The sequence below is a fragment of the Hippoglossus hippoglossus genome, chromosome 24, assembly GCF_009819705.1.
Source record: "Hippoglossus hippoglossus isolate fHipHip1 chromosome 24, fHipHip1.pri, whole genome shotgun sequence".
In the NCBI taxonomy this organism is placed as follows: domain Eukaryota; kingdom Metazoa; phylum Chordata; class Actinopteri; order Pleuronectiformes; family Pleuronectidae; genus Hippoglossus; species Hippoglossus hippoglossus.
The window spans coordinates 2,452,165-2,479,009 of NC_047174.1; the positions used below are offsets into that span (position 1 = coordinate 2,452,165).

Below are 26,845 nucleotides of genomic sequence, written 5' to 3' on the forward strand. Positions count from 1 at the left end.
GGGAGGAATTCATATTTATTTACAGTCTATGATTTATGATCAGGTTCCTTCATATTCATCTCAAAGACCAGTGCGAATGTAAAACTGCAGCATCTGCTCTGTTTTAAATACCTGACTTCACAAACACAATATTTCACTGCTCACATCCAGTTTGTGACCTAGATATCAAGCAGCAGGGATTAACCAGCGTGAAGCGTTAACAGGATTAAGATGCAGCAGCACAGGTGAATCATTTTGGAACTTGGGATTCTCACCGTTTTGGATCTGTACTGTAAACATCTGTCGTTTCAAAGGACCTGGTCGTTACCACGGCAGCACAACATAAATGTTTGCAGAGAGGAAAGTCCGATTTGTGTGTTTCTTTTCTTTTACTGGTGCGATTTCACTGACTCAGCATTAGCGGTGATGCTCCTTCTCCTTGGAAACAAATCAATAACTGTACAACACAAACATGCAAACACACAGTTTGTCCTCTGGAGATTCACCGTGTATAATAGCACACGTGTTGTACAGGCTGTAACACACATGCTGCACCTTACGTGCACAGAAGCGACACTACCACACACCCACACTTCTCTCTGTGACAAACCAGTGCAGTTCCACATTAGTGTCTTTTGTTCCTCGGACAAACCAGCCATTGTTGGTCGAAGTGAGAAACTCCATCAAATGTTGTTAATCTGTGTTTGTGCTTCTAATGACTGGTTCTATAATGGAGCTCTTCCAGTTCAGCTCACATTCAAATCAAAGCACCGTGTGTGTTCACCCCCCCGAACATGACACATTGCTTCTAGTGGATTATTTGGATTTGAATTTTACAACCTATGAGCTAGGTTCAGTTACAGTTACTTTGTCATGTGGTTATTTTTACTCGTTCTTAGAGTATGTTCATTAAATATATGAGTTGTGTACATATTAGTGTTTCCAATGGTAAAAATAACTCACAATAATTTAAAAAATAATGATGCTTTCAAACGATATTGTTTATTATGAGTTTTATCTCATTTCGGGCAAAGGAATTATGCAAAAGTAAAACTCGACCATTAATGTTAAAAGGGGATTTATTATGTTTTTAAGCGTGGGTGTGCAAGTGACTGGTACTTGCATGAACCTTTGGAATCAGACCAGTAGATCGTCTCGATGGGATCTTATGGGGCAACAGCGACAATCCATGAAATGTACTAAAAATAAATAAAATATATAAATATAAAACCTGGAAGCAACAACGAGCCGGATGAAACAAAAAAAAAAAATACTTGAAAACAGAAAAAGTTACACGAACAAAATCCTAAGAAGCCACAAAACAGAGGAAACAGTTGATACCTGGAAAAACCAGACTGACAAAATAAGATAAGGAAACGAGGATCCTGCAGGTTTCATGTGTAAATGTGACCTATATAACTACACACAGTACATAACAAGACAGACTCACACTACCTCTGTGCACGGAGAGCAGATCTGCACCCACACACACAGCTGACGAGGCTTTCTACTCTTGTTTCTTCTTCACGTTCTCTTTTCCTGCGTCTCTACGTAGAGTTGTTTTATATTTTTTGTTCTATTTTCGGCTTGTTTGCAGAGAATGTTTTTTTTTAAACTTCTGTAAGAATTCCACGAGAACAAATATGTGCTTCCTCTCTGTTGCTGGAGGCCTGGCTCCACAGGCCTGTTGCCTATTGTCATCGTATATGTTCTGTTTCCCTGTTTCCTCTTCGTCTGACCTGAACCTGCACGGCCAAGTGACACCACCTCCAAACATAAGTAGAAGTTTGTTTTTTAACTTAACGTTAAAATGATAATATTTAAAGTTTCAGATTTATTCTTGGCTGCTATTTTAATGCTTTAAAATCTGATAAAGCAGCAGCAGCAGAGCGAAAGTGGAACATCTTTGTTTTATCTCACTTCGCTGACCACCTGAAATCCACCGTGACTTATTAAGTTCCTGCTACGCTGCCGACACCGAGGCAAAGCAGCAGGAACATGCTGAGCGGCGAGGAGAGGAGAAAGTACGAGAGGAGAGAGGAGGCGAGGAGGCGAGGAGGTGACAAACCCACAGAGAGGAGCGGAGTTTCACAGATGTTCTGAGGTGGTGTGGAGAGCAGGGCGGCCATCGCCCGGCATCTGGAGAAGGCATCAGGCTGCGGTTAGAAGAACGAAGCGCTGGTTTCTAAACGCGGCTTCTTAACAAACAGCTGCAGGGCTGTTCTGGCCTGATGCACAGTAACGTTATAACTGAGTGGAATAATCTGCTGAGCACAAACTCCAATTATGAAAGACAAACATGGTGGAGATGGCAGCTTGATGTAGCAGAACAACATCTGATGGCTGCTCACACGGGGTTTCAAAGAGGAATCTATAATTCACTTATTAACGCAGGAGATAAAGTTACATTTGTCTGGACCTCGTCAGGGATTTAACTCATATTCCTTCATCATATGTTTTACCATCATACGTGCTTCCCTGTCTTGTGTTGCAGAACTCAAGTATGAACAATATGATATATGAAATACATTTTAAATCTCAAATAAAGCTCCACAATTTATTGACTTTTGTTGGGAAATGTGGATAAAAGCTCCAGAAAAACCAGTTGTGAACATAAAGAGTAATTCATCAATGAATAAGAGAATTCTTTGTATTTGCCCTTAGTAGATTTTACCACATTATATTGCTAGGATGCAATATCATAGATTTATTTTAAAATTATACAATTATTTATAGGATTATAGTTTTTGGTGTATCTAGTTAGTCGTACTCAACTATGAAATCTTTATTTTCCAACTTTTTTCCATGTTTGGTTGCATCCACACTAATACGTCTTAAGTTTAAAACATTTCTATGATTTTACGATTTCTTTCCAGACCACAAACTGTAAATAAAGTTCATAAACTCCCCCTCCTCCATGTTAGTGAATGGAATATGGACTTCACTGTGCATGGCTTTATTTTCTGGGTAGTGGGAGGAAGTGGGGACGTGTCCTCCATCTTTATAAGCATATAAGTTCCAACGTTATTGGTTCCAAATCAGAAATAATCTGAAAACACATCTATTTCATTGAAGTTGTGACTGATGAGAACCAATCAGGAGGCGGCGTGGGCGTCTGCATCATCGTCTCCAAAAGACTACATTTCTGTCCGTCCAGAGTAAAAGTAAGTTTAGTATTCAAACTGAACTGGAGCCAGCAGAGTTTTCAAAGTGCTCTGCTTTAACGGCCTCGTAAACATAGCAACAGTGGTGCGTTGTAAAACTAAAATATACCAGTGTGGACGAGGTCTCAGTGGATGGATCTGTATCTGACGGTTCTGTCTTCAGCTCGTTGCATGTTCTCAGATAAGAAAGGAGTCAGCGTCAGGCCACAGCGCAGCGCAGCTCGCTGGGGTTTAAAAGAGCTGATGCTCACTTTGCAGGCTTTTTCCTCAGAAGTATAAAAAGAAGAAATCATGCAAACACTGGACTCCCCCTGCCAGACACATGGAGAGATAATCAGTCTTCTCAGTGTTTCACCAGTATTTCACTGGAAAGGCCTCATTTGAACTCACTCCTACGTATGTTCCTCTGTCTCCGTGTTCTGTAGCTGCTGCGGTGACGCACAGGTCAAAATTAAAGTTCCTAGAATAAACCCTGGTGATGTTTCCCTTCACCGGGCACAGCAGCGAAACCAAAGAGAAACTCAAATTGTTTGAAAAATGAATTATCCCAAATCCGATGTCCCCCTCTGTGTTGACGCAGCGAGCAGACCACCCAGAGAACACAGCTCATTAACATTAAAAAGGGGCGACCGGGGATTACACAGGTCGCACATCATTCAAAGGCCTCGTTTGTGTGTAAAGGTCATTTTATGGAACAGGCGGCGGCGACAGTTCTCACAGTCATCAGAGGGTTGTTAGGTCCGTGCCTGTTCATACACATGCAGGTATTCAGTGAAGTCAGAGAGGAGATAAGTGAGTGTCGAGCTGTTATCTGAGTGGACGGTGTAAAACTGTAGAGAAAGTGAAGGTGTAGGAAGACACGAGTTGTGTGTGTGTGTGTGTGTGTCTACTTGTCAATTCAAACATAATAATAAACATAGACATAATTGAGAAGTTATTTGTGTATTTGTCCTTTTTGAACTCTATCATTGTGTTTTTATGTCTCCTGATAAGTATAGTGTACTACACAATATTACAATTATACTATTCACCTCTGCAGGGAGGTTATTACTTCACTCGTCTGTTTGTTTGCAGGATTACGCAAAAAGTATAATTCATGGATTTTGATTTTAATGTTTAGGGGACTGATATAGAGTGTGTGTCATATTACCACATACAGTTTAGTCGATGATTAGAATCTCCTTCATTACACAAACCCGTCAGGGAGGCGTCTGATTGGTTTGTTGAGGCCAGTTCTCCAACCTGCTCGGAACAATGCTGACAAACTGGTGGGAAGACGTGAACTAAACTGGGATCATCACATATTAAGAACGTTACTCAGATCCGTCGTCTTTCTGTCGTCAGTGTGACTCACAGATATGAAAAAACATCACACAATACACGTAAAAAATCTATACAACGTGTTAAATATGGACGCACAAGACAAGGGGTTCTTTATAGTGTCAATTATTGTGTCAATCTGTGTGTGTGTGTGTGTGTGTGTGTGTGTGTGTGTGTGTGTGTGTGTGTGTGTGTGTGTGTGTGTGTGTGTGTCAGCCTCTGCCACTCAGCACCACTCCATTAAGTCAGCCTTTGTCACCAGCAGACTGTGACTGAAACACACACAAAAGCCCCTATAGAAGCACACACACACACACACACACACACACACACACACACACACACACACACACACACACACACACACACACACACACACAGCCTGATTGTCCTGACTAAGTTGAGGTAACTGTCAGCTGAGGATATCGATATCAGTCATCAGTGTAATCTACAGTAAATATTCTGTATTTGATATTTCTCTCTGTGTGTGTGTGTATTTGTTTTACGTTGTGACACAAAGAACTTCACGGCTACACACGTGACATTATTCTAAAATAACACAATAAGAATCACAACAGGATGTGGTGTCGGAATGAGGAGAACCAATGAAATCATGGTTTCACAAACGGAACTGATGGGCGTCGGCGGAGGAATGAACTTCAGGATATCGCACATTTTTGACATTTTCCCCATTTTTCACAGCAAATAATTCATGGACCTTGAGAAATCCATCAGTCAGTCACTACCCACCAATACAACAGACATTTTGGACACTTATAAATCATCATCATCATCAATAACAGGTGAAGAGTCAGTAAAGCAATAGTTTGTATAACTGTCCGTGGCGTGTGAAGTGCTGCTGAGAGCAAACACCTGCAGGGATTCGAGTGTCGCTGCAGCTGACTGAGAGCCGAGGGCCAGTTAGACCAGTTTATAATATTCAAAAACACAGGTCACACATCCTGAATGCTGCCACACCTGTCTGCCGAGCTGTGACTGTATCTGTGTGTGTGTGTCTGTGTGTGTCTGTGTCTGTGTGTGTGTGGGCCGGTTTGTGCCGTATCAGCTGGCCGGCTCGCTCCCGGGGAACAATGGGACTCAGAGCGATTTGGCAAACCCCCGCTTGTTGAGGTGATTAACACTCGCTGAATTAGGAAAAAACAATGAGAGTAACACGAGAGTAAATCTGTGTTTGCTGACACAGTTTGAATCAGTTTACAAGACACTCCTGCTGAGTTTGAAGCAGAAACATCGAACTGAGTTTTAATTAAAGTTGGAAGTGAGGTCAGCGTCAGTCCACAGCTTCTATTTACAGACTGTGAGGTGACGTGAAAGTTGAATCAGTGTATTTGCCTCATTATTGTCTCTAAAGTGGAGCTCGTGGTTGTTAATGCACGGACCGACCAGCCAGAGGCCCTGACGCCAGAGTTTCAAGTGTTATCAGCATTTCACTCACAGGAGGTTTGACAGAATAACAACAGGACAATGTTAAATATTCACACCCGGCAATTATGCAAATCTGTGACAGTTTTCCAATTAAAGGTTTGAATAGATTTGTGCTCATTCTTCAGAAAACACGACGTGAGCTCGGCCACTAACCTGGTTCCACAGATGTTCTAGGATGAGGCTGAGACGCTAGAGCCGCATCTGAGGAGCCAGACGCCCTCACAGCGATGCTGCCGACCCACAGAAGCTTCTATCAGGATTTAATATTAAAATACTGTATGAGGATGAGCTACTTCTCACCTTTTGAGTCGAGACTGAGGATCCTGCATCTGCTCAGGAGGCACCAGCAGAGGAACGACTGAGGAACCTTTGTTGTGACATGAAGCCGTTAAAGTGCGACTCCATCACAACTGGCCAAGTTCCATCTGAGAAGGAAAACTGTGACTCAATCGAGCTACTAACGGATAAAGTCAGATTAACAAAACGTTTTTTAATTTGTGTGATTGTTAAAGTCACACGTGATTAATTGATATCTAAGTTGTAGTTTGTTTTGGCAAATTATCGCAGTTAAAAGTTGTCGAAGTAGCAATGAGCAGTTTCCAGTTTGCAGATATACAGACAACTTGTGATTGGATTATATTGATTCTGAATAAAACTGTGATGTTTCTCCGTCGTGTTCAGGAGATAAAACAAAGATCTTAACCTCCACTGAGGAGATTATGTCTGTTTGTTAGTGAGTTAGCAGGATTACACAAAAACAACAGGACGGATTATCACCAAACGTGAAAGTGACAGAACTGATAATATGAGTGAGTGAAATCTGGTGCAGCGTGATTTCATCTGAGGAAACTGTTGGAGGAAAGTTCTCTGATGGACATTCTAGTTATTTGTGAACGTTCTGCAGCAGCAATCTAAATTCACACTGTTTTAAAATTGAAATAAAAACCCCCCTGAAAGATTTTGAGGGTTTTACTCTACGTGCTTTTTAGTCTCCGAGTGAATCTGTGAGCACAGGAAAGGACGTTTGCTATTTCTGTTTCCTGTCTCCCGGTTGCACCAACATTTAATGGGCATGCATTTCCTGCAGCGCTCGGCCCTTTCCAACCAAAGTACGTGATGAACTCTGAATCCAGTGACTGATAATCGCACCGACCCCTGTGATTCCTTCTCTTTCTTTCACCCTCCTCTGCCTTTAGAAAAATCCCCCAAACTCTCCTGGTCCTGTGCCACCGCTGCAATAAAGGAAACACTTAAGCTGCCTACGTTTCCCACAGTCCTCGGCTGCAGGCGGGCAGGGAGGACTGTAATTTGCCTGTCTAATTACCAGGCTATTTTAAGTGTGTGTGTGTGTGTGTGTGTGTGTGTGTGTGTGTGTGTGTGTGTGTGTGTGTGTGTGTGTGTGTGTGTGTGTGTGTGTGAGAGAGAGAGAGAGAGAGAGAAAGAGGTGGGGGTGGACACAAGACACTATTGCACTATTATACAGCACTTACACAGTATACACACACACACACACACATCACAAATGCCCCAAGCTTGACACGAACACAAGAATAGAAACACACACACACACACACGCACACAGACACACACACACACACAGTAAAGCTGTCGGAGTGTGCAGCAGCTCGGGGGGGGAAGAGAGCAGAAAACGAGGATTGAGAGATAAATGGAGAACAGACAAAGAGAGAGAGTTGAATAATTCATGGAAGTTGTTTTTCTTTCTCCTTTTGTCATCCTCTCGTCTGCGTCTCTCTCTTCACCTCCCGTACGACACCGAGCGACGAGGAGACGTTCTTCAACTCGTGGGATTAGTATTTACCCCCCCGACCCCCCCACCCCCACCCCCACCCCCCCCAAACGTTGATAACAGCGTCAGTTTCTGTTGACTCTGCCCAGAGTGAAGGAAACTGTGATATGAGGCTGTTTGTGTCGTGTGAGCTGAGCTTCGTCCTGAAAGGTCACAGGAGATAAACTGTTCACAGGTGAATTCAACGTGAATGTGTTGATATTAACGTGCAACTATAGATGGCTGTGGGTCGGGGGGGTAGAGAGGGTCATCCTGCTGTGTGTGTGTGTCTGTGTGTGTGTCTGTGTTTGTGTGTGTCAGTCATTCAGCTAAATAAAGCCGTGGAGTGTTGTGCTCAGCATCTCTGTTCATTGTGTTTCTGGGAAAGCGACAGTAACAAGCCCGCAGATGATGCACCATGTCAGCAAACACATAACAATGGATTGTCTGGTGTCTCTCTCTCTCACACACACACACACAGACACACACACAGAGAGAGACACACACACAAACACACAAACACACAAACACACACACTTTGCCTTGGGACTGACTCCCGGGTGTCACTACTGTAAAACACTAAGCCTGTTTGCAATATGTGCCTGGCACAAACAAGACACACACACAAACACACACACACACACACACACACATACACACACACACACACACACACGCTGCCAGGAAGGAAAAAACGTCCTTTTGAAGCTGAAGCTCTTTCGTGGGTTTTATTTATTCATGCCTTTTATTTTCCCGGAGTACGACTCTGTGTAAAATAACCTTCCATCTAAAATCTGTGTCTCTTGACGTTTCAGAACTTCTCCTGCAGCCTCCTGGTGAAATGTCTGAGTGAGAAACACAAACTCCAGACGATATCCAGACCCGACACTGCAGACCTCATGTCTGAAAACAGAGACAAACATCCACATCTCTGTGTCTGGACAGGAGGAGGAAACTAAACTAAACTAAATCAGGTGATTTTAATACGAACAAATTGACCACGAAGCCTTTAGCTCCTCCCTGTGACGTCAGGCTGCATCTATCAACCAATCACACGTGGAGCTCAACCAATCAGCTTGTGGCCTTTAATGAGCAGAATGAGGTGAACAACAGCATCTTCTTCCTGTCAAACTGGTTCATGATCAAGTGTTACTGGTTTTATTTGATGTTTATAAAAACAGGGATCAACAGCTTAGAGTAGTGACTCATGATTTCGTCGAGCATGTACATCAGCGGGACCTCGATGCCTTGGCTCCATCCCGCGGTCGCCACTGTGCCGAACTCTGGCTCCCGGCGCACAAGATGGCAGCGTCGGTGTCCAGGATATTCTGGCTTCGTTTCTGGACAGTGGGAGGAAGCAGAGACTCATCAATCCATCTTTATTTACAGACTGTGGACGATTAGGAGACAATGGGCCTGTGGGCGTAAAGTGGAATTAACGGTTTAGAAGAAACCAAAACGTTACTCACATACCTGACACATCCTGAGTGTGTGTGTGTGTGTGTGTGTGTGTGTGTGTGTGTGTGTGTGTGTGTGTGTGTGTGTGTGTGACACGAGATGAGGTCATCCCTGGTTGAGCAGCAGAAAGTAGTGAACCCTGTAATGGCGGCCGAGGAGCCCGGACACGTCGGGGCGGCTGGCAGACGCCCTCGACCCAGCGAGCGACGCTGGAGGCTGAGAGTGAAGCTGCCACAGATCCCAGCTGCTCAGAGCGAGGACGAGTCGACGAGGTTCACACACACTGAGACAGGACGATACTTTTTTAGAAGTGACGGTTACTACGGCAACGTACTGCTCATCATAACTCTGGTATAATTTTAACTTGTGTTATTTTCACACACATTTCCAGTGTGTTACAGCAGAGAAGTGACTCAGTGACTCCACCAGCAGCTCGTGTTCACACAAAAGGTCAAAATATATATATATATAGAAAAGTTTTCCAGATATGTGACCATGATCAGGTAAAAGTTTGCATGTGCAATAAAAACTAGTGATAATTTTGGTTTATGCTCCAAAGTTGGACAAACAGAGAACATACAAAAGCATTAAAATAATACAACATAATCCAAAATCAAAGCTAACAACATTTAAACAACTAAATTGTTGAAAGTAATGATAAAATAAAAGGATAACAGTGATAGTTGTGTGAATAAAGAGGATTTCAGTGTGTTTCTATAAAGGGAATCTGAGGAATAATAAATAATAATCAAACAAGAGGACAAACTTATTACAATATATTAAGATCTATGAATAAAATCTATTAATAGATCACTGTTCTCCAGACTCAGGAGCCGACGCTCGTCACTGGAGTCAAATTAAATAACCAGATTAAACAATCCAACATTATTATGAGATTATTTATTTTCATATCCTTATCTTTGGATATCAACGGTATAAAAATATAGTTTCATGGATTCTAATATGTTATATGTTTTTTCTTTTCTATGGTAGATTTTTACTATTTGGTAGATTTGTATAATTCTGCTCCAGTTGTGGCTCATTGTTGTTGGGAGAGGAAGGAAACCAGTGACGTCTGCTCGTCCACTGGTTTCCTCTGTGGGAGATAACCTCTCACCTCCACCTGAGATCTTTGTTCTTAATCTGCACATTTACACACGAGCAGTTTATATAGACTGAAAACACTCACAGGGATTTCTCTGTTTCCTTATATACACACACACATATAAACACACAAATACCTACACATGTATATATTAACACATGAATACACACACTTAAAAATATATATGTGCACAGATTCATATCCCCTAACCCCCCAAAACACACATACCCTTTTTTCCTTGAACGCATAAACAAATATGCTCACATACATATATATATACACGTAGATACATACACACAAACACACACACACATACATATCTACACAAACAAACACACAAACGTTGTTATCATGACAAATGGCATCTTCAGTCCAGAGTCTTTACAAACTCAGTCCGACTGGAGTCTGGTTCACACACAGGTCTGAGATTCCAGCAGGGATTTGGACCAAAGAGCCTGAGGGCTGGGTGAGAGAGGGGAAGGAAGTGTGTGTGTGTGTGTGTGTGTGTGTGTGTGTGTGTGTGTGTGTGTGAGTAAGAGAGAGAGAGAGAGAGAAGAAGTGGGTGCGTGAGAGAGAGTCTTTTCCCAGGACTCTGCAGCCGTCGGACAGGTAGGGGTCTGGGATTAGTGAGTGTGACCCGGCTCACTGTGGAGTCGTGGATTCTTCCTGCAGCTCTCACAGAGGCATCAGAACAACTTCACCTCAGAGACATCAAAAGAAAGAAACAGACTCAAAACAATCCTCTCATTTCCCAGCTCGGGTCGGAGTCACATGCAGCATCGTGACGTTTCACCACAGTAAGCATTTAACATACGCACAGTTAACTCACAGTTCTAATCTCCCTCTGAAAGCAGTTATCATATCAGTTGTATAAAAAAAAATACACATAGAAAAGTGAAGCCAATGTTAAGTGTCTGAAACGTGTATTTTCTTGAATGACCAGCAGGGGGCGACACCACACCACTCCACTACAGGATTGGATGCATTGCACTGCTGCCACGTGATTGGCTGATTGGATAAATGCATGAACGTGACCTGGTTATTGTTACGATTATTACGTAAAAAGTTTCATGTTCATAAACTTTTTTTAAAGTTGCCAACATTACAACTTATTTGAGTTTTAACTGCGACAAATTTCATGACGAAGATTAACACACTTTACTGTCCGATCTGAGCAATAGAGTCCTCTGACACACACACACACACACACACACACACACACACGCACACACACGCACACACACACACACACACACACACACACACACACACAGTGTTATTGAAGCCCTCAGCAGTTGTACTCACGGAGCTTTCAGCTCATATCTGAGGCAGAGCAGACATACCTGTCTGTCTGCCTCTCTAATGCCTGTAATTCTCTACCTCAGGGCCTGGCTGTGTGTGTGTCTGTGTGTGTGTGTGTGTGTGTGTGTGTGTGTGTGTGTGTGTGTGTGTGTGTGTGTGTGTGTGTGCATGTGTGTATCAGTCTTATTTATAACCTGAATCCCTTCTTTATATCATATTAAACATATTCTGCCTGAACACCAATAACAAACACTTTATTCAGCAGCTTGAAACGAGTTGAAAACATCTTTAAACGTAACATCGACAAACATTAACGTAAGAAGCTTGTTCCTCGTGTTATTCAGAGTTTTGTTCCCTGAAGTTAAACATCCATCCTGGATGTGAAACCATGTGACCTGACAGATTAAACGTTTCCACACATGGGAGAAGTGGGACGTGAGGCCATGATGAGTAGAACTAGATGTTTTTTTTAAATATCTATTTGGTTTATTCTATATTGTGTCATTTATGTTAACTTCCAGTGAACAATGCACTTAGGTGAAGTGAATTGTGGGAAATCTGCTGTTTCTGGATCTGTCCAGGTTGATTAAATTGTGGCCTCTGGCTCCCCCTGCTGGTCTAACAGCTGCGCCTATAAAACGGAGGCAGAGTAAAAGATAAATTCAGGTTTTGATTTTAATGGTTTTACTTGAAAAACATTTTATATCAACATTTAGACAAATGTTTGGCTAAATAAAATTACTTTTAATTGCATTTTGATTTTATATGATTGATCCAAAACACATCCTGACGTCTAGTTTTAGAACAACTGTGATATTTCTACATTTGAAGGCTCAAATTTGACCAGAAAATGAAGCTGATTATTTCACTGATTCACAAATTTAAAAGAAAAAATCATCCAGCAGCAGATACACGAGGTGGATTTTTATTTTAATCTCTTCAGATCAAGGTTATCGGACGGTGACATCTTCCTTTAACAGAGTACAAAGTCCAAACTGATAAAACTTTAAAATGTGCTTTCAAAACATAACAAATCTATTTGGAGGAATCTATAAAAACACGTAAGGAATCTTGAGGACATTGATAAAAGTGCTGGAATAAGTTTTAAATAGATTCGTGTTCTGTTAAAGAAACTTCAGGTTCCGAGTTTAACACAAAAAGATGAAACGTCACGTGGATCTTATCAGGAGATGACGACCAGCATCGTGTTAACGGAAAAACCTTGATATCATAAAGACGATAAAACAAACAACCGGTCTTAACAACAGGGTGGAGAGGTCAGTAAAAAAAATAAACATCAGATAAAACCACAACACAAAACTGGATCTACAACTTTTACTCAACATGTTGATGAAGGTGAGATTTGAACCTTAACACTGAGACGCTGAGTTTGAACAAAGGATCCTCGTTCCCAGTGTAAACGGGTCCAAAGTCAGGATGTTGTCACGGCGATCAACACGTCATCACCACAGCTACGATCATGGAATGATAATTACAGCGTATCTGTATTTATTGAAGGTGGAAATCTTAAATACTCTGATATCACTTCACTGTCAAACACATAAACAGAACATAAACTCTGACGTGAATATATTTACTAGTTTCTGTGTCTTTGGGGAAGAAGAGAAAACAACGTGATCATAACGATATTGAAAAAGCTCTGATTGGTTCTCATCAAATGTGTAAATATGAGGACAACGTCCACCAATCAGATCTTTAATTGAACTTCATGACTTCTCTCTGTGCTGAGAAGTTCACAGGATTAATGCACCTGCAGCCTTCAGAGCATAGATGTAAAAAATCAACTCAGAAATGCAAAACCCTCTCGTTATAGAGAGAATTTGTTTCTACGATTAAAAGAAAAATAATCTAAAATGTCCCTCAGTGGCGTGCACACTTCTTCCAGGGCCCAGCGGCCCCCTCACAGTCCATCAAGCTGCACAGTTCGATGCCAGCGTCGATGAGCTGTCAACAGAAACACTGGGAAACGAAGGAAAATACCAAAGTTCCTATCTCATGATTTTGTAAGAATGTAAAAAAACAACCAGGTTTGGTGGAATCAGACAGAACCTTGTTGGCTTGAGGTGCGAACAGATCACACGTCCTCGGGCTGTGTACCTGACGCTCAGGGTGTGTCACCTCCGCAGCATCAATAACAAGAACGGTGGCTTTCAAGGACAGTTGTGTAAAAATCCAGTCCAGGTTCCTGTTCTCACAGGAGAACGTGACGATGACAAGGAGCAGAAACCTTTTCTACAATTTGTGAAGAAAAGTAAAACCAGACGACGTTAAACTGTGAATCGTGAGCAAACTCTGGATTTCCCTTCTCTGCCGGAACAAAAACCTGCGATGATGAAGGTGTTTAAATATCTTTATTCAGTCTATATCTTTGACGTGTGGATAATCTGCTGAGTATATATAAACATGTGTATGTCATGAATCCCTCAGGTGTTTGGTGAGATGATCCCAGACGTGAAGCAGAGACTGAAAGACCGGATTGGAATGAAGGCAGAGGTTATTGCTCAAGAGCAGGCTGTGGAGGCAGGGAGCTGGCTGGGACACCCTTATTGTCCCTTATACTGGGACAATAAGGAAACGCACTACCGAACGAGACGGGATTATCTGGCAGAGCAGTGGAGTCAAGACCAGGCTTTTATGGAGAGGTTGACGAATGAGTCAGAGCAGTTGGCCTTGAGGGGAAGCCAGCCACACCCCCCGCCTCACACATGACCTGCAGGGGAAGAACAGAAAGGGGAGGGGGGGGGGAGAGAGAACACAGAAAACAACCAAAAGAAACACAGAATCATCCCAGAAGAAGTGGAACCAGCTGATGAGAAAACAAGTCACTGATCAAGTAGCTCAGAGCTACGACGTTCCTCCGGCTCCGAGATCTGAATCCACCTCCCGACGGGTTTCTCCTCCTGAGGAAACTGAGAGTCGAGACAAGTGACTTCAGCAGGAAGTCAGTTCTCTGAAGACTGAGCCAGACCTGGAGGAACCAGCAGAGTAGCATCCTCAGCATCCTCATCATCATCATCATCATCATCACTACCATCTGACACCAGATACCTCGTGGGCCAGAAGCCGATCCAGCCGCCGAGGTTAGTGTGATTCGTGTGTTTAATAATCTTTAGCACCCTCAGAAAAATAATGGTTCTTCTTGTCTCTGGTTCTTCACCAACTGAAGAACCGTTCTGTGCATATTCACTGTGGTTCCTTAAAGTGTGAAAGGTTCTTCATTTCCATGGTGGTGAGAAATGGCATAAAACTGCAACTGTTCATTATTTTAACCATCGATAAGTCTGTGGATTATTTTCTTGATTAATGGATCTATGACACATCAGACAACGTGTCAATCATAATTCCTCGGGTCCTAAGTCGATATCTCAAAATATAATGTTCTGTCTGAACGAGCGTCCAGAAGCTGAAAATACAAAAAGCACCATTTCATAACCAAACGTACGAAAGTGTAGCAAATTCTTAGATGTTACTTTTAACATGTTGCTTAATGAATTAAGGACTAGATAACGTGACCTTTGTTCCATTGTCACATTACACTGTTAGAACTTGTATTATTATTATTATTATTCCTTTTCTCCTCCACTATATATACACACACACACACACACACACACACACACACACACACACACACACACACACACACACACACACACACACACACACACACACACACACAGATACTGGGAGGGGTTCAACATGTAAGTAAGAGATTAGAGAATAAAAGTAGCTGCATCAGACTCTGTGTGTTTGGGAGTTTAAACACACGCACACACACACACACACACACACACACACACACACACACACACACACACACTCTGCCACTAAGGTCCACTAAGGTCCTGACATCTGTGTCCACACACTCTGATTAAAAATAGCAACAGCAGGTATCAGTCACCACAGCTCGGCTGCAGCTTTCTTTTCTCCTGCCACTGAAGTACGAACAGCGAGCTGAGCGTTTCCTCTGAAACCCTCCGACCTGCACTGAAGTCCTCCGGAGAAACTGAGGAGGTGAATGTGTGAATGCAAATGTGCGAGTGAGGGACTCCGGAGTTTCTGCAGACTTCCTCCCTCCTGGGCCCCGAGAATAAAGTCTGCAGAAGCTGCTCAGACAACAAGAAGCCGTCCGGCTGTAAAAAGGAATCAGAAGAGAACTAACAGGTTAACCTTTGCTCTGGGCCACTGCTCCTGTGCATTAAAGTATATATGACGACAACTTGACAACACAACACAACACAACCGAGGAGAAGACGATTACAGCCTGAATTAAACTCAACAGGAAGAGGAGGAGACAGAATATACGACTGAATTAAAGCTGAATTGGACGTGAGGAAGGGAGAGGCCGAATGATAAGGGTAACTCTGAGTGTGTGTGTGTGTGTGTGTGTGTCTGTGTGTGTGTGGGTCTGGACTTTGATCGAACCCATTTCCAGTACATGAGTTTATCACAGTGATTTTCAGCAGATCATTGTCTCTGGAGCCGTTCAGCCGCTGTGTGACTTTGTTAACCCTTAAATAAAACACTTATTTTCCCCCCTGTGTTTCTCTGTGGGGGGTTTTTAAGGTGGAACCCGTGTGGACGTCTCACTTCTGAAACGCAGACATGATCAGCCGCAACTTCAAGAACGTGCTGGTGGTGTCGGTGGGGTTCCTGTTCCTGTTCACGGCGTACGGAGGCCTGCAGAGTTTACAGGTAAATAAAGGGTTTCCAAAATCCCTTCAATGTCCTTTTCCTCTTTCTACACAACCCGTCGCTGTATTTACCCTTAAAGTAGTTTTCAGTCTCAAACGACAGAATCATTTAAACCTTTAAAATAAAGAACAAGCTGAGTTTCAGACTATTTGTGTTACTTTCTTATTTCTAATTATATTGGAATTTTGTTTTACACCATAAATGCACTAAATCTTTAAGTGAAAATATCATACAGAATATATTCTTTAAAATGAAATAGTTGGAGTCGGTATCGTAGAGGATTTTAAGAATTTCATTACTATTCTTATTGTTAATATTATTAATATTATTTAGGCCCCTTCTTGCACGTGCACGGTTTCCATAGTTACTGGATTCAAGGTTTTATTTGCATATAAAGTTTTTTGTGATATGGTCATAAAATCTGTGTTAAATTCAGACTAGTGTGAAAATAAGAACAGACGACGAAGGGTAAACGTGATGAATGTAGAATCTGTAAACATACAATTACAACCTAGTGTGTTTGTCCACATATACAAATATTCAATTTAACATAAATATACAGATTTCATTGTGAAACGTAGCATCGTGTTAATAGTACTGGTTCTGCTCCTGAATCAAAATCAATCAGTGTCAAACACATATCATGAGGTGTGAACAATAAAAGAAGTGACTCATTGTCGTGGCCTCGTCTCTCCCTGTGTGCAGAGCAGTCTGAATGCGAAGGACGGGATGGGCGTGGCCTCTCTGAGCGTCGTCTACGCCTCCATCATCGTCTCCTCCATGTTCCTGCCGCCGATCATGATCAAGAATCTGGGCTGTAAATGGACCATCGTCGCCGGGATGGTCTGCTACGTCTCCTACTCCTTCGGAAACCTCTACCCAGGATGGTAAAAAAATAACTCAAACCTCTGCCAAGGCCCCTTAAACTCATACTACATTTCAATAACTGCTGTCCTTGATGAATTCCTCAGGTACACCCTCATCCCCACCTCTGCGATCCTGGGTTTGGGCGGCTCCCCCCTGTGGTCGGCCAAATGCACCTACCTGACCATCTCCGGGAACTCTCAGGCCGCCAAGGACGGCGGGAGGGGCCCCGACGTCATCAACCAATACTTCGGCATCTTCTTCTTCATCTTCCAGTCGTCGGCCGTGTGGGGAAACCTCATGTCGTCGCTCATCTTCGGACAGGACTTGAACATAGGTAGGAGGGAAGAGGAACGTGGTGACACTCGGGGAGCAAGTAGTTAAAGTTAAAGAACCTTTGTTAAAGAAAACGTTCAATTCTTAGATCTGCCCTTTTATCTGGATTCACGCAAACAAATGAACACGTTCTTCCCTTGGTCCACGTCTCCACAATAAATACTTTAAATATTCTAAAATATAACTGATTTTCCTGTGATGCGCGATCTTTACATCACGTGTCTGACGTGTTTCTGGATCTACTTCCTCTTCCTGTGTGTCTGACGTGTTTCTGGATCTACTTCCTCTTCCTGTGTGTTTGACATGTTTCTGAATCTACTTCCTCTTCCTGTGTGTTTGACATGTTTCTGAATCTACTTCCTCTTCCTGTGTGTCTGACGTGTTTCTGGATCTACTTCCTTCTCCTGTGTGTTGGACGTGTTTCTGGATCTACTTCCTCCTCCTGTGTGTTGGACGTGTTTCTGGATCTACTTCCTTCTCCTGTGTGTTGGACGTGTTTCTGGATCTACTTCCTCTTCCTCCTGTGTGTCTGACATGTTTCTGGATCTACTTCCTCCTCCTCCTGTGTGTCTGACGTGTTTCTGGATCTACTTCCTCTTCCTGTGTGTCTGACATGTTTCTGGATCTACTTCCTCCTCCTGTGTGTTGGACGTGTTTCTGGATCTACTTCCTCTTCCTCCTGTGTGTCTGACATGTTTCTGGATCTACTTCCTCTTCCTCCTGTGTGTCTGACATGTTTCTGGATCGACTTCCTCCTCCTCCTGTGTTCTTGACGCCGTCACTGATCAAAGTGTAACTGACGAGAATAAGAAAAGGGCGAATCACACAATGCTGACAACTACACATCATCTTATTTTATTGGTGCTTATCAGCTGAAATGACGACACTTCATTTCTGGGAAGACAATGTTATTTGTTCTATTTTTATTTCCGCATTGGCCCAAACCGTTGAAGTCTGAAGTCTGAATTATTTGTTTGTTTAGTTACAGAATAAAAGAAATGAATACAAATTTTGAAATTCTCTCTACAGCAGCATCATCATCTTTCTGTCGTTTCATCAAAGATAAATGTGTTTATCTATTTTTTCTTCCTGGCAGCGAACATCCCAGAGGAGCAGCTGATTTACTGCGGAGCGGCCGACTGTGGCCTCAACGTCAGCTCCAGCAACAGCACCACCACCACCAGGCCGGCTCAGGAACTGGTGTGGAAGCTCGTCGGAAGCTACATCGGTAACGTCGTCGTCCTCTCTGCGTCACGTGATGAGGTCACAGTGTACGAACATGTGACCTCAGAACTCACATCATACCGCAACTCTGAATTTAAACAGTCAAAATAAGCTCCTTTTCTAAACCAGTATTTATTATTCCTAATGTTTTTTGAGATTATCTTTAAAACTGCTGCTTGTTTTGTGTCGTTATAACTCTAAGTGCACACGGGTCCTGAGATCCATCCTTCCACTGTTCGTTTTACAGATTTGTCTGAAGATTAAACTGGAACTTGTGCAGCTGTACACTCTGTGTTGTTGTTGTTGTTGTGTTGCCGTTGTGTGGCAGGTGTGGGTGTTGTGGCCATCCTCATCGTCTCAGTGTTCCTGGACAACATCGACCGGGAGCAGGCCAGCGAGTTCCGCGGCAACCACGAGCCGTTTGGTCGAACCTTCCTGGCCACGTTCCGGCTGCTGAGGGACTGGAGGCTGGTGACGCTCATCCCTCTCACCATGTACAGCGGCTTCGAGCAGAGCTTCCTGTCGGGGGAGTACACCAAGGTGAGAGGATCTGCAGCCGCTGCAGCTCTAGTGAAGGATTTCACTCGATTTCACCACGAAAAACACACGACAGGTTGTTTCATGAAGTGAATTCAGAGCAGGAAGCTGTTTGAATGTGACTCAACTGAGCGGTGGCCCAGACGTCTCGCACAAGCACGGAAAACAGGAACGCAAGAGCTACAGCACAACCGCAAAAGTTACAATTCAAACACAACCACCACACGACGAAACCACAACAGAAACACAGCACAACAAAAGCATTGAGAGAAATCCAGACCAATAAATAAACAAGATACTGAAGTGGAAATACACACAGGGAGGTACGAGGTGAATCTGGCAAACCGGAAGTGAACCACAGGAAGTACAGATGTTGATTGGATGATTGAAAACAGGCGGGAAACTGAAGCACAGCAGGAGGTAGAAGACTTATCAAAATAAAACAGGAAATACAACACAACGGGTCCAGAGAAGGATCAGTTGGCTTTGAAGTTGGCTTTGATAAGTGATTTATTTCCTGAAACAAGTGTATTTGTACTTTGCAGAACTACGTGACGTGCGCTCTGGGGATCCACTACGTCGGCTTCGTGATGATGTGCTTCGGAGCCACCAACTCCGTGTGCTCGTTCATCTTTGGCCGACTGGCTCGGTACACGGGCAGAGCGGCTCTCTTCTCCCTCGGTAAAGTCACACAGTCACCGACCGGCCGACGACGTGAACGATTTCATTCTGTTAACGTCGTGTTGAATCTGTCGGTTTTCAGCCGCGCTGACCAACTTCTGCTGCATCATCGGCCTGTTGATGTGGAGGCCGCATCAGGATGAGCTGGCTGTGTTCTTTGTGTTTCCCGCTCTGTGGGGAATGTCCGACGCCGTCTGGCAAACTCAGACCAACGGTAAGAAACTCCCATCAGCCCCCCTGGTGGGTTCCCGGCTGAACACCTGAACTTCCCCCTTGTTTGACCTCCTCTCTGCTTCCTGTCCTGCAGCACTCTACGGCGTCCTCTTCTCTGCCGACAAAGAGGCAGCGTTCGCCAACTACCGCATGTGGGAGTCTCTGGGTTTCGTCATCGCCTTCGCCTACAGCACCTTCCTGTGTCTGGAGTACAAGCTGTACATCCTGCTGGCCGTCCTGCTGCTGACCGTCGTCACCTACCCCATCGTGGAGTACCACGAGCACAAGAAGCCCACGCCGGAAGCCAAAGAGGCCTTCTTGACACACGTAGACACCGTCCAAACAGAGGACAATTTCATCATCTGTCAGTCAAAAGTGTAGAGACAAGTGTCTCATCTTTCCACAAACATTATCGGCACATTTCTGGAGCGACAACACGGACGAGATGAAAGTTTGCTGGGAGAAATATTGTGAATTACGTGCATCGTACTTAATCTGTGAAGACGAACAGAGGAAGATTGTGAGAATATCGGAACTTTGATGGTTTACGATAACTGTGCAGAAAAAGAAAAACACGATTCTGGGTCTGGATGTGATTCCGTTGTGTCACATTTCCATAAATGTCATCGTGCTGTAAATTAAATATCAAACTGAAACGAGGAACTGCAAATTTTATAAGTGAGAAAACTGCATAAATAAATATATGACTGTATGTATATGTATAAATATATATGAGTAGTTTTTATCGTGATACATTTGTGTAATGGATTCAGAAAACACGGATGAAAGCTAAAAGCTGGTGTTTTTACAGATTTAAACATTTTACATTTCTATATTGTAATAAAAACAATACTAGTTATATTACGATTAAAACTTTGCATTAAATGTGAATGTGAAGCAGTGAATCACTTATTTATTTATGTATAAAACCATGATTTCCTTCCTCTAGTTGTGGAAAAGAAGAAACCGGGACAACATGCTGCATTTCAAATGGTGCTTTTATTGCAATGTGTTGCATTCCCACATTCATAGATGTTATAGATTTGTTAGTCAAAGCATCATTTCCTCAAGGTTGGCATCCTCACCTTGGAAAAGAAAGCAGGGGGATCAAATGCACGAGGTGTTTGTATTTTGAGTGTAGTCGAGAAGTGTGTGTCTGTGTGTGTGTGTGTGTGTCTGTGTGCGTGTAAACTTGAGCAGCCACGAACATATGGATGAACAAACCTCCAAATTTAGACTTCCAGTAGATGCAAAGAGAGTTTTTAATTGTCAAACAAACAAAAAGAGCGTTTTGTTTGTCGATCAGCCTGCAGGGCTCTCACTGCCTGCAGGGGCTGGACCCGGCCTGAGACTGATTGTCTACAACATTCCAAAGAAAAGGTAGATTTCTTTATATTCACGTTACACACCTTGACAGGGGGGGTTGGGGGGTTGGGGGGGGGCATTAAAAGAGACAGAGAGAGAAAAAGAGAAAATATAACATGCATAAAATTCTCCCAGATGAACAATGTCACTCATATTGTCTTGTAATAGCTGCTCCGATGCCTCATTAAAAACAAACTTTACATGAGTGTAATATACAAAACTGGACAAAAATGGGTAAAATGTATCATATATATTTATATATATATATTTATTTATATTAATTTGTACAAGGGAGAAAGTGGAACCTTGGTCTTTTTTTTTCTCTCAAATTCTCCGGAGGAAGCATCGCCCCCCCGGAACAACACAAAGTGGTGAGTTACTAATAAGAAGAAGAAGAAGAAGAAGAAGCCTTCTGGTAAACTCTCCGAACCATTTCCCACCTCAGTCCCGATAAGGCAGCACTGACGAAACGTGACAACTGAAGCCGCGGGTTCACGGAGAGCAAAGATTCGAACGTTTGCACGAGGAATGAGTGGGAGTTAAGATTTAAGGGACCGTGGAGCGTCTCAGCCGTGCACGAGCACGTGCACCGCGCTGGACCAATGACAGGTGAGAATACGGACATTTTGACAATTGAGAACTGTATCCTCCTTCACTTTTTTTTTTGCTATGAACTTTGCTGACATCGAAAATGATTAGCTAGACCAGACATTAGCCCGATCCTACACCTACACCAGGCATTGGCCCGATCCTACACCTACACCAGGCATTGGCCCAGTCCTACACCAGACATTGGCCCAGTCCTACACCAGACATTAGCCCAGTCCTACACCTACACCAGACATTAGCCCAGTCCTACACCTACACCAGACATTAGCCCAGTCCTACACTAGGCATTGGCCCGATCCAACACCAGGCATTAGTCCAACCCTACACCAGGCATTGGCCCGATCCTACACCTACACCAGGCATTGGCCCAGTCCTAAACCAGGCATTAGTCCAACCCTACACCAGACATTGGCCCAGTCCTACACCAGACATTAGCCCAGTCCTACACCTACACCAGACATTAGCCCAGTCCTACACCTACACCAGACATTAGCCCAGTCCTACACTAGGCATTGGCCCGATCCAACACCAGGCATTAGTCCAACCCTACACCAGGCATTGGCCCAGTCCTACACCTACACCAGACATTGGCCCAGTCCTAAACCAGACATTGGCCCAGTCCTACACCTACACCAGGCATTAGCCCGGTCCTGGTATCAGCTCACTGCTAAATATTCTACATTATGCAGCACAAGTGTGACAAGAGAAGCAAACAGAGGAGACAAACAACACGGTGTAAGTGTTGTCAGTTATGTCAACAGTGCACAATTGTTGCAAAGTGTCGCACAAACAGACTTTTGACTTTTGACTAATAACACGTCCGAAGCTGCGGGAGAGGAAACGCCGAGCGGCTCTGCGGCAGCCACAGAGCCGAGTGTTGCTGAAACTGTGTCGTGAGCAGGAATGTTCTGAGATTCAAGCAAGAGGAGGTTTTTTTTTTAACAGATCGCCTGGCGTCAGCTGACGGCGCAGAGCGGAGGGCGGGGACGCCACCTGAAGAAGAAGACTGGCATAGTAGTTATACTGAGGATCGGTTGGTGTCGACAGAGAAAGAGAGACAGAGAGAGAGATCTACATTACAAAGAAGGTAAAGTGTGTTTACAATTTTTAGTCGTCATCTGGATGATGGGTATCTCCCACTGTCGAGTTCTTCGTCGAGAACCTGAGCGATTTTCAAATCAAACTAATGAAACGTACATTTTCTTGGTACATTCAGGGGACGTTACTCTTACTGATCTGATTGAGAAAGCTTGCGACGGCCTTTTCACTCCCAAGTAAATCCGACATAAAGTGCAAAATTAGATTGTATTTGCAAATTCCTGGAATAATTTGATTAATCTTCTATGTGAGTAAAAAAGTCATTTAAAATACAGTAAACTTCTTTTTTATAAAGGTGAAAAAAGGTTTTAAAAAAACCCTGGTTAACAAGGTCATCACTGTTAAACAGCGAAGGAGCAACCTTCACTGCAGAAACTATATACACGAGGCACCTCAAGTTTGGTATAAAGTATTTAGTGAATGGAAAAAAAGAAGCGTTAGAAGCTGAGAGGTCGTCGGACGTCGACTGAAGTCACTGACGGGGGGGGGTCGTCGTGGCGTGTGTGTGTGTGTGTGTGTGACGTTAACTATAAACTCGTTGCCTATGAAATCAATGACTCGGGGGTTTCGCTCCAGTGTTGGTTCTACATGCGTCAATGTGAGGAAATGCTTGTATCGGCTGTAAGGTGCATAGCTAACAAATGTTTTCCTTCTACCTGTAAACGAATTGATAGCACTTCAGGCTGAGAAAAGACCTCATTGGCAAAGCGGGAGACGCCTCTAAACGGACCGAACTGGGGGGGGGGGGGGGGGGGGGGGGGGGGGGGGGGGGGTGGGGGTGACGTGTCGCGCGTTAGAGGCCGGGAGCGTGTGGCGGGCGAACGAAGCGAGGAAAGACGAACATGCGGAGGAGAGAGAGGAGAGAGAGGAGAGGAAATCCAAATGAACGCAGGGCCGCTACATTATGTCCCGTCCAGTGATGATGAGGTTTGCATCTGAAATCCATCCGACATCTTTAAGCTTTGGTCATTGAACTATTGACGAAATGCAAAAACAAGGCTACATCAGTCAGACACTTAGAAAACAAAATTAAAAAAAAAAAAAGCCCGGCAGGCGATGCCCCTCCAACAAAACCAAGGCTCCACTCTCCCAGATCTGCTTAAACTTTTGACAACAGAGAAAAATTAAATAATATGGCCATTTTTTCTGTGTTTTTCTTTTTTTTTTAAATTAACCCGTACAAAAAAAAGCCAGTCCACACTGCTTCTCTCTCAGTAAAATCACATTCAGCAGTCGCTAAACCATTCTCTGGCATAGTTTTCTGAAACGCCCACAGGTACTGTGCAGGGTCTAAAGAGTCAAAGAAGAAAAGAATCAAACCAGGACATCTTCCACTTTTCCATCTTAGAGAACACCAGATATACAGTATTAATCACACATACATACGCACTCACTGATAGTCATATACATACACACATCATCAGAAAAATAAAAAAGTAGAAAATCAAAAACATAAAATAAAAACATGACGGAGGCGAGTAGTTATTTACCACAAACTCGGAGCACTACTTTTTTTTTTTTTGTGTGTTGATTCTGAACAAATACATATTCACATTTCTCTGTTATATACATTATGTTAACATCTCGAAAGCAATGTTATAAAAGAAGCTAACCTTGTACCTGTTGGTTGCAGTGAGAGAGGAGGGACTGTCGCTTCCACTGAATGGCTGTTGCATAAAAAACATTACATATGCATTGGTTGTATTTGGCATGTTGTCGTGTCGGCGTCGCCGCAGGAAACGCCGACAGGTGCTGTCGAGTTCCTGCATCTAACAGAGTTGTAGAGGAAACCATTTCCATAGGAATGCCTATTCCACGCAGAGAAGTGGGGGGGGGGGGAGGGGTCACAATACTGTATGTGTGAAAGCATCAGAGCAGACGAGAGGAGGCGGACACGGACAGGAACCTTCCTAAAATACATTCTTCCCACTTTGTGCAGCGTTTTGAGTAGTTTGACATCGACCAAACAGTGGCACAGGAGCGTCTGACGCCTGCGTTCACACTGTGAGAAACCAGATCCCTCTGCAGGAAGGACGTCTGGTCACGACCCATCCGACACGGGCATCAGATCCCTTCTGTGCCTCCTCGTTCCCCTGACTCAAGTGCTTCTGTCTCAAGTGCAACGTGGGGACGAATTTAAGCGCTAGACCCAACGAAGGCCTTACAGTTCGGACAACACAGGGATTTTATTCGTCCGATTACTTTCCCTGTTGAAATAACAGAAAGTGAAAGTGGAATGGAAACCGTGTCTGAGAACTGAAGTAGTAGTGAGGTCTTGTATCAGAGGTAGACGGACGTTTTTTTTTTTAAACTGAGAAAACGCTGAGTTTTACAGAAATCTCGATGGTTGCAGTGGAGGTTAAAGGAAAGTAACGGGTTTGAAAAAGTCTCTTTGGGGACGAAAGTTGCCAACGATTGTGTCGTCGATCATTAGTTTGTCATTTATCAAAGAAACAGGACCAAGATTTTGAAGTTTTTCCTAACACAAGAAGTGCTCGGAAGCCGGCGACGCTAAATGAAAAGTCCGCACGAGCAGGTAATGAAGGTAAAGACACAAATCAACACTGATGAGGTGGATGAAAACCAAAGCGACCACTAACAACAAGCTGCTCACAGTGTGAAAACTTGGTCAAAACGAAAAGGTCATGAGGTAATAGAAAGGTGCTCGTTAAACGCCTACTGATGATTTATCCACATGCTTTTATAATAAATATACACATAGAAAAATAGAAGAAATAAAAAGCCGTCTCAGTCGTTTGTTTTGAGGCATCCGCTCGAGTCCAGTCTTAATTTAGATTATTGAGAGTGAAGATGTTGACTGTTCCTGGACGACTGTTTGGGGGGGGGGGGGGGGCGTTCCAGCTGGACACAAAGTGGTTTCTCACATCTTTACAAAACTGGACTGGTGGGTGGAATGTTGACCTTGCATACTATCCCTCTTTATATCCGGGGTAACGTTGCATATGGTGAAGTATCTCAGCTGTAAAACGCAGTACACAGGAAAAGGCCTGTTCCACCGACGGGAGCATCAGGCGGCGTTGACCTAACGTGAGCGATGAATTAGGTAGTTGTGTGAAACGTGTCGAACTCATATCCGAACGCGAGGTCCTTTTGCGTTGTGTGCAAAACCCTCTCCACAGATTCCACTTCCAGAGGTTTGTCTCGTGACAGAAGGAAGATTTAAAATAAAAAAAAAGGAACGAGGATTAACACGGGACTCGCTCCATCGGGGAAGGTCCGGACGTTGTTCTGGAGGAGAAACGCACAACGGGGCTGATTTGACAAGAGGAGAAATCGCTGGACGTTCCCTGATAGAGCGCGTCCCGTGTAGCGAGGGCGTACGATAACAAACCAGATGTAGTCGAGCTTAAAAAAAACGTGCCAGATCGTACGTGAATCTGAAAAATTCACTGAATCACTTGAAGATGATTAAGAGGCGACGTCTCAGCGGGTTTTATCCTTTTCTCCACGACTTCCCCCGGAGGATTGTGTGTAACGTTTTCTGTGAGTGTGAAATGAGTTTGTCTTGCGTTTTCCTTTTTCTCTTGTTAAGTGAACAGAGGTCTGTTATCGCTGAGCGAGACAGTGTCTGACTGAGCAACAGTAGTCAACAGAAAACTGTGTGTGTGTGTGTAGCCAGTG

General features: G+C 43.6%; 1 protein-coding gene and 2 long non-coding RNA genes across 5 annotated transcripts; 1 reads left to right on the forward strand and 2 right to left on the reverse strand.

The window, feature by feature from the left end:
* Positions 1-2,163: 2,163 nt before the first annotated feature.
* LOC117758072 lies at positions 2,164-26,394 on the reverse strand. The gene is made up of 3 exons (XR_004613229.1): positions 25,734-26,394; positions 4,992-4,993; positions 2,164-2,174 (listed from the first exon to the last, which is right to left on the reverse strand). It is a non-coding gene; the product is annotated as an uncharacterized LOC117758072 (long non-coding RNA).
* On the forward strand, positions 14,394-20,955 carry unc93a (unc-93 homolog A). Of its 2 annotated transcripts, XM_034579401.1 has the most exons (9): positions 14,394-14,661; positions 16,148-16,276; positions 16,982-17,163; positions 17,248-17,477; positions 18,573-18,704; positions 19,029-19,240; positions 19,783-19,918; positions 20,001-20,132; positions 20,226-20,512. In XM_034579401.1, exons 2-9 carry the CDS (start codon positions 16,187-16,189, stop codon positions 20,510-20,512), a joined length of 1,401 nt encoding a protein of 466 aa, XP_034435292.1. In that variant the 5' UTR covers positions 14,394-14,661; positions 16,148-16,186. The 2 variants fall into 2 exon arrangements, with proteins under 2 accessions (XP_034435292.1, XP_034435291.1); XM_034579400.1 differs by lacking the exon at positions 14,394-14,661 and having other exon boundaries at positions 16,061-16,276; positions 20,226-20,955.
* Positions 22,175-25,166, reverse strand: LOC117758070. 2 transcript variants are annotated; one of them, XR_004613227.1, is made up of 3 exons: positions 22,589-25,166; positions 22,260-22,553; positions 22,175-22,224 (listed from the first exon to the last, which is right to left on the reverse strand). It is a non-coding gene; the product is annotated as an uncharacterized LOC117758070 (long non-coding RNA). The 2 variants fall into 2 exon arrangements; XR_004613226.1 differs by having other exon boundaries at positions 22,185-22,328; positions 22,364-22,553.
* Positions 26,395-26,845: the final 451 nt, after the last annotated feature.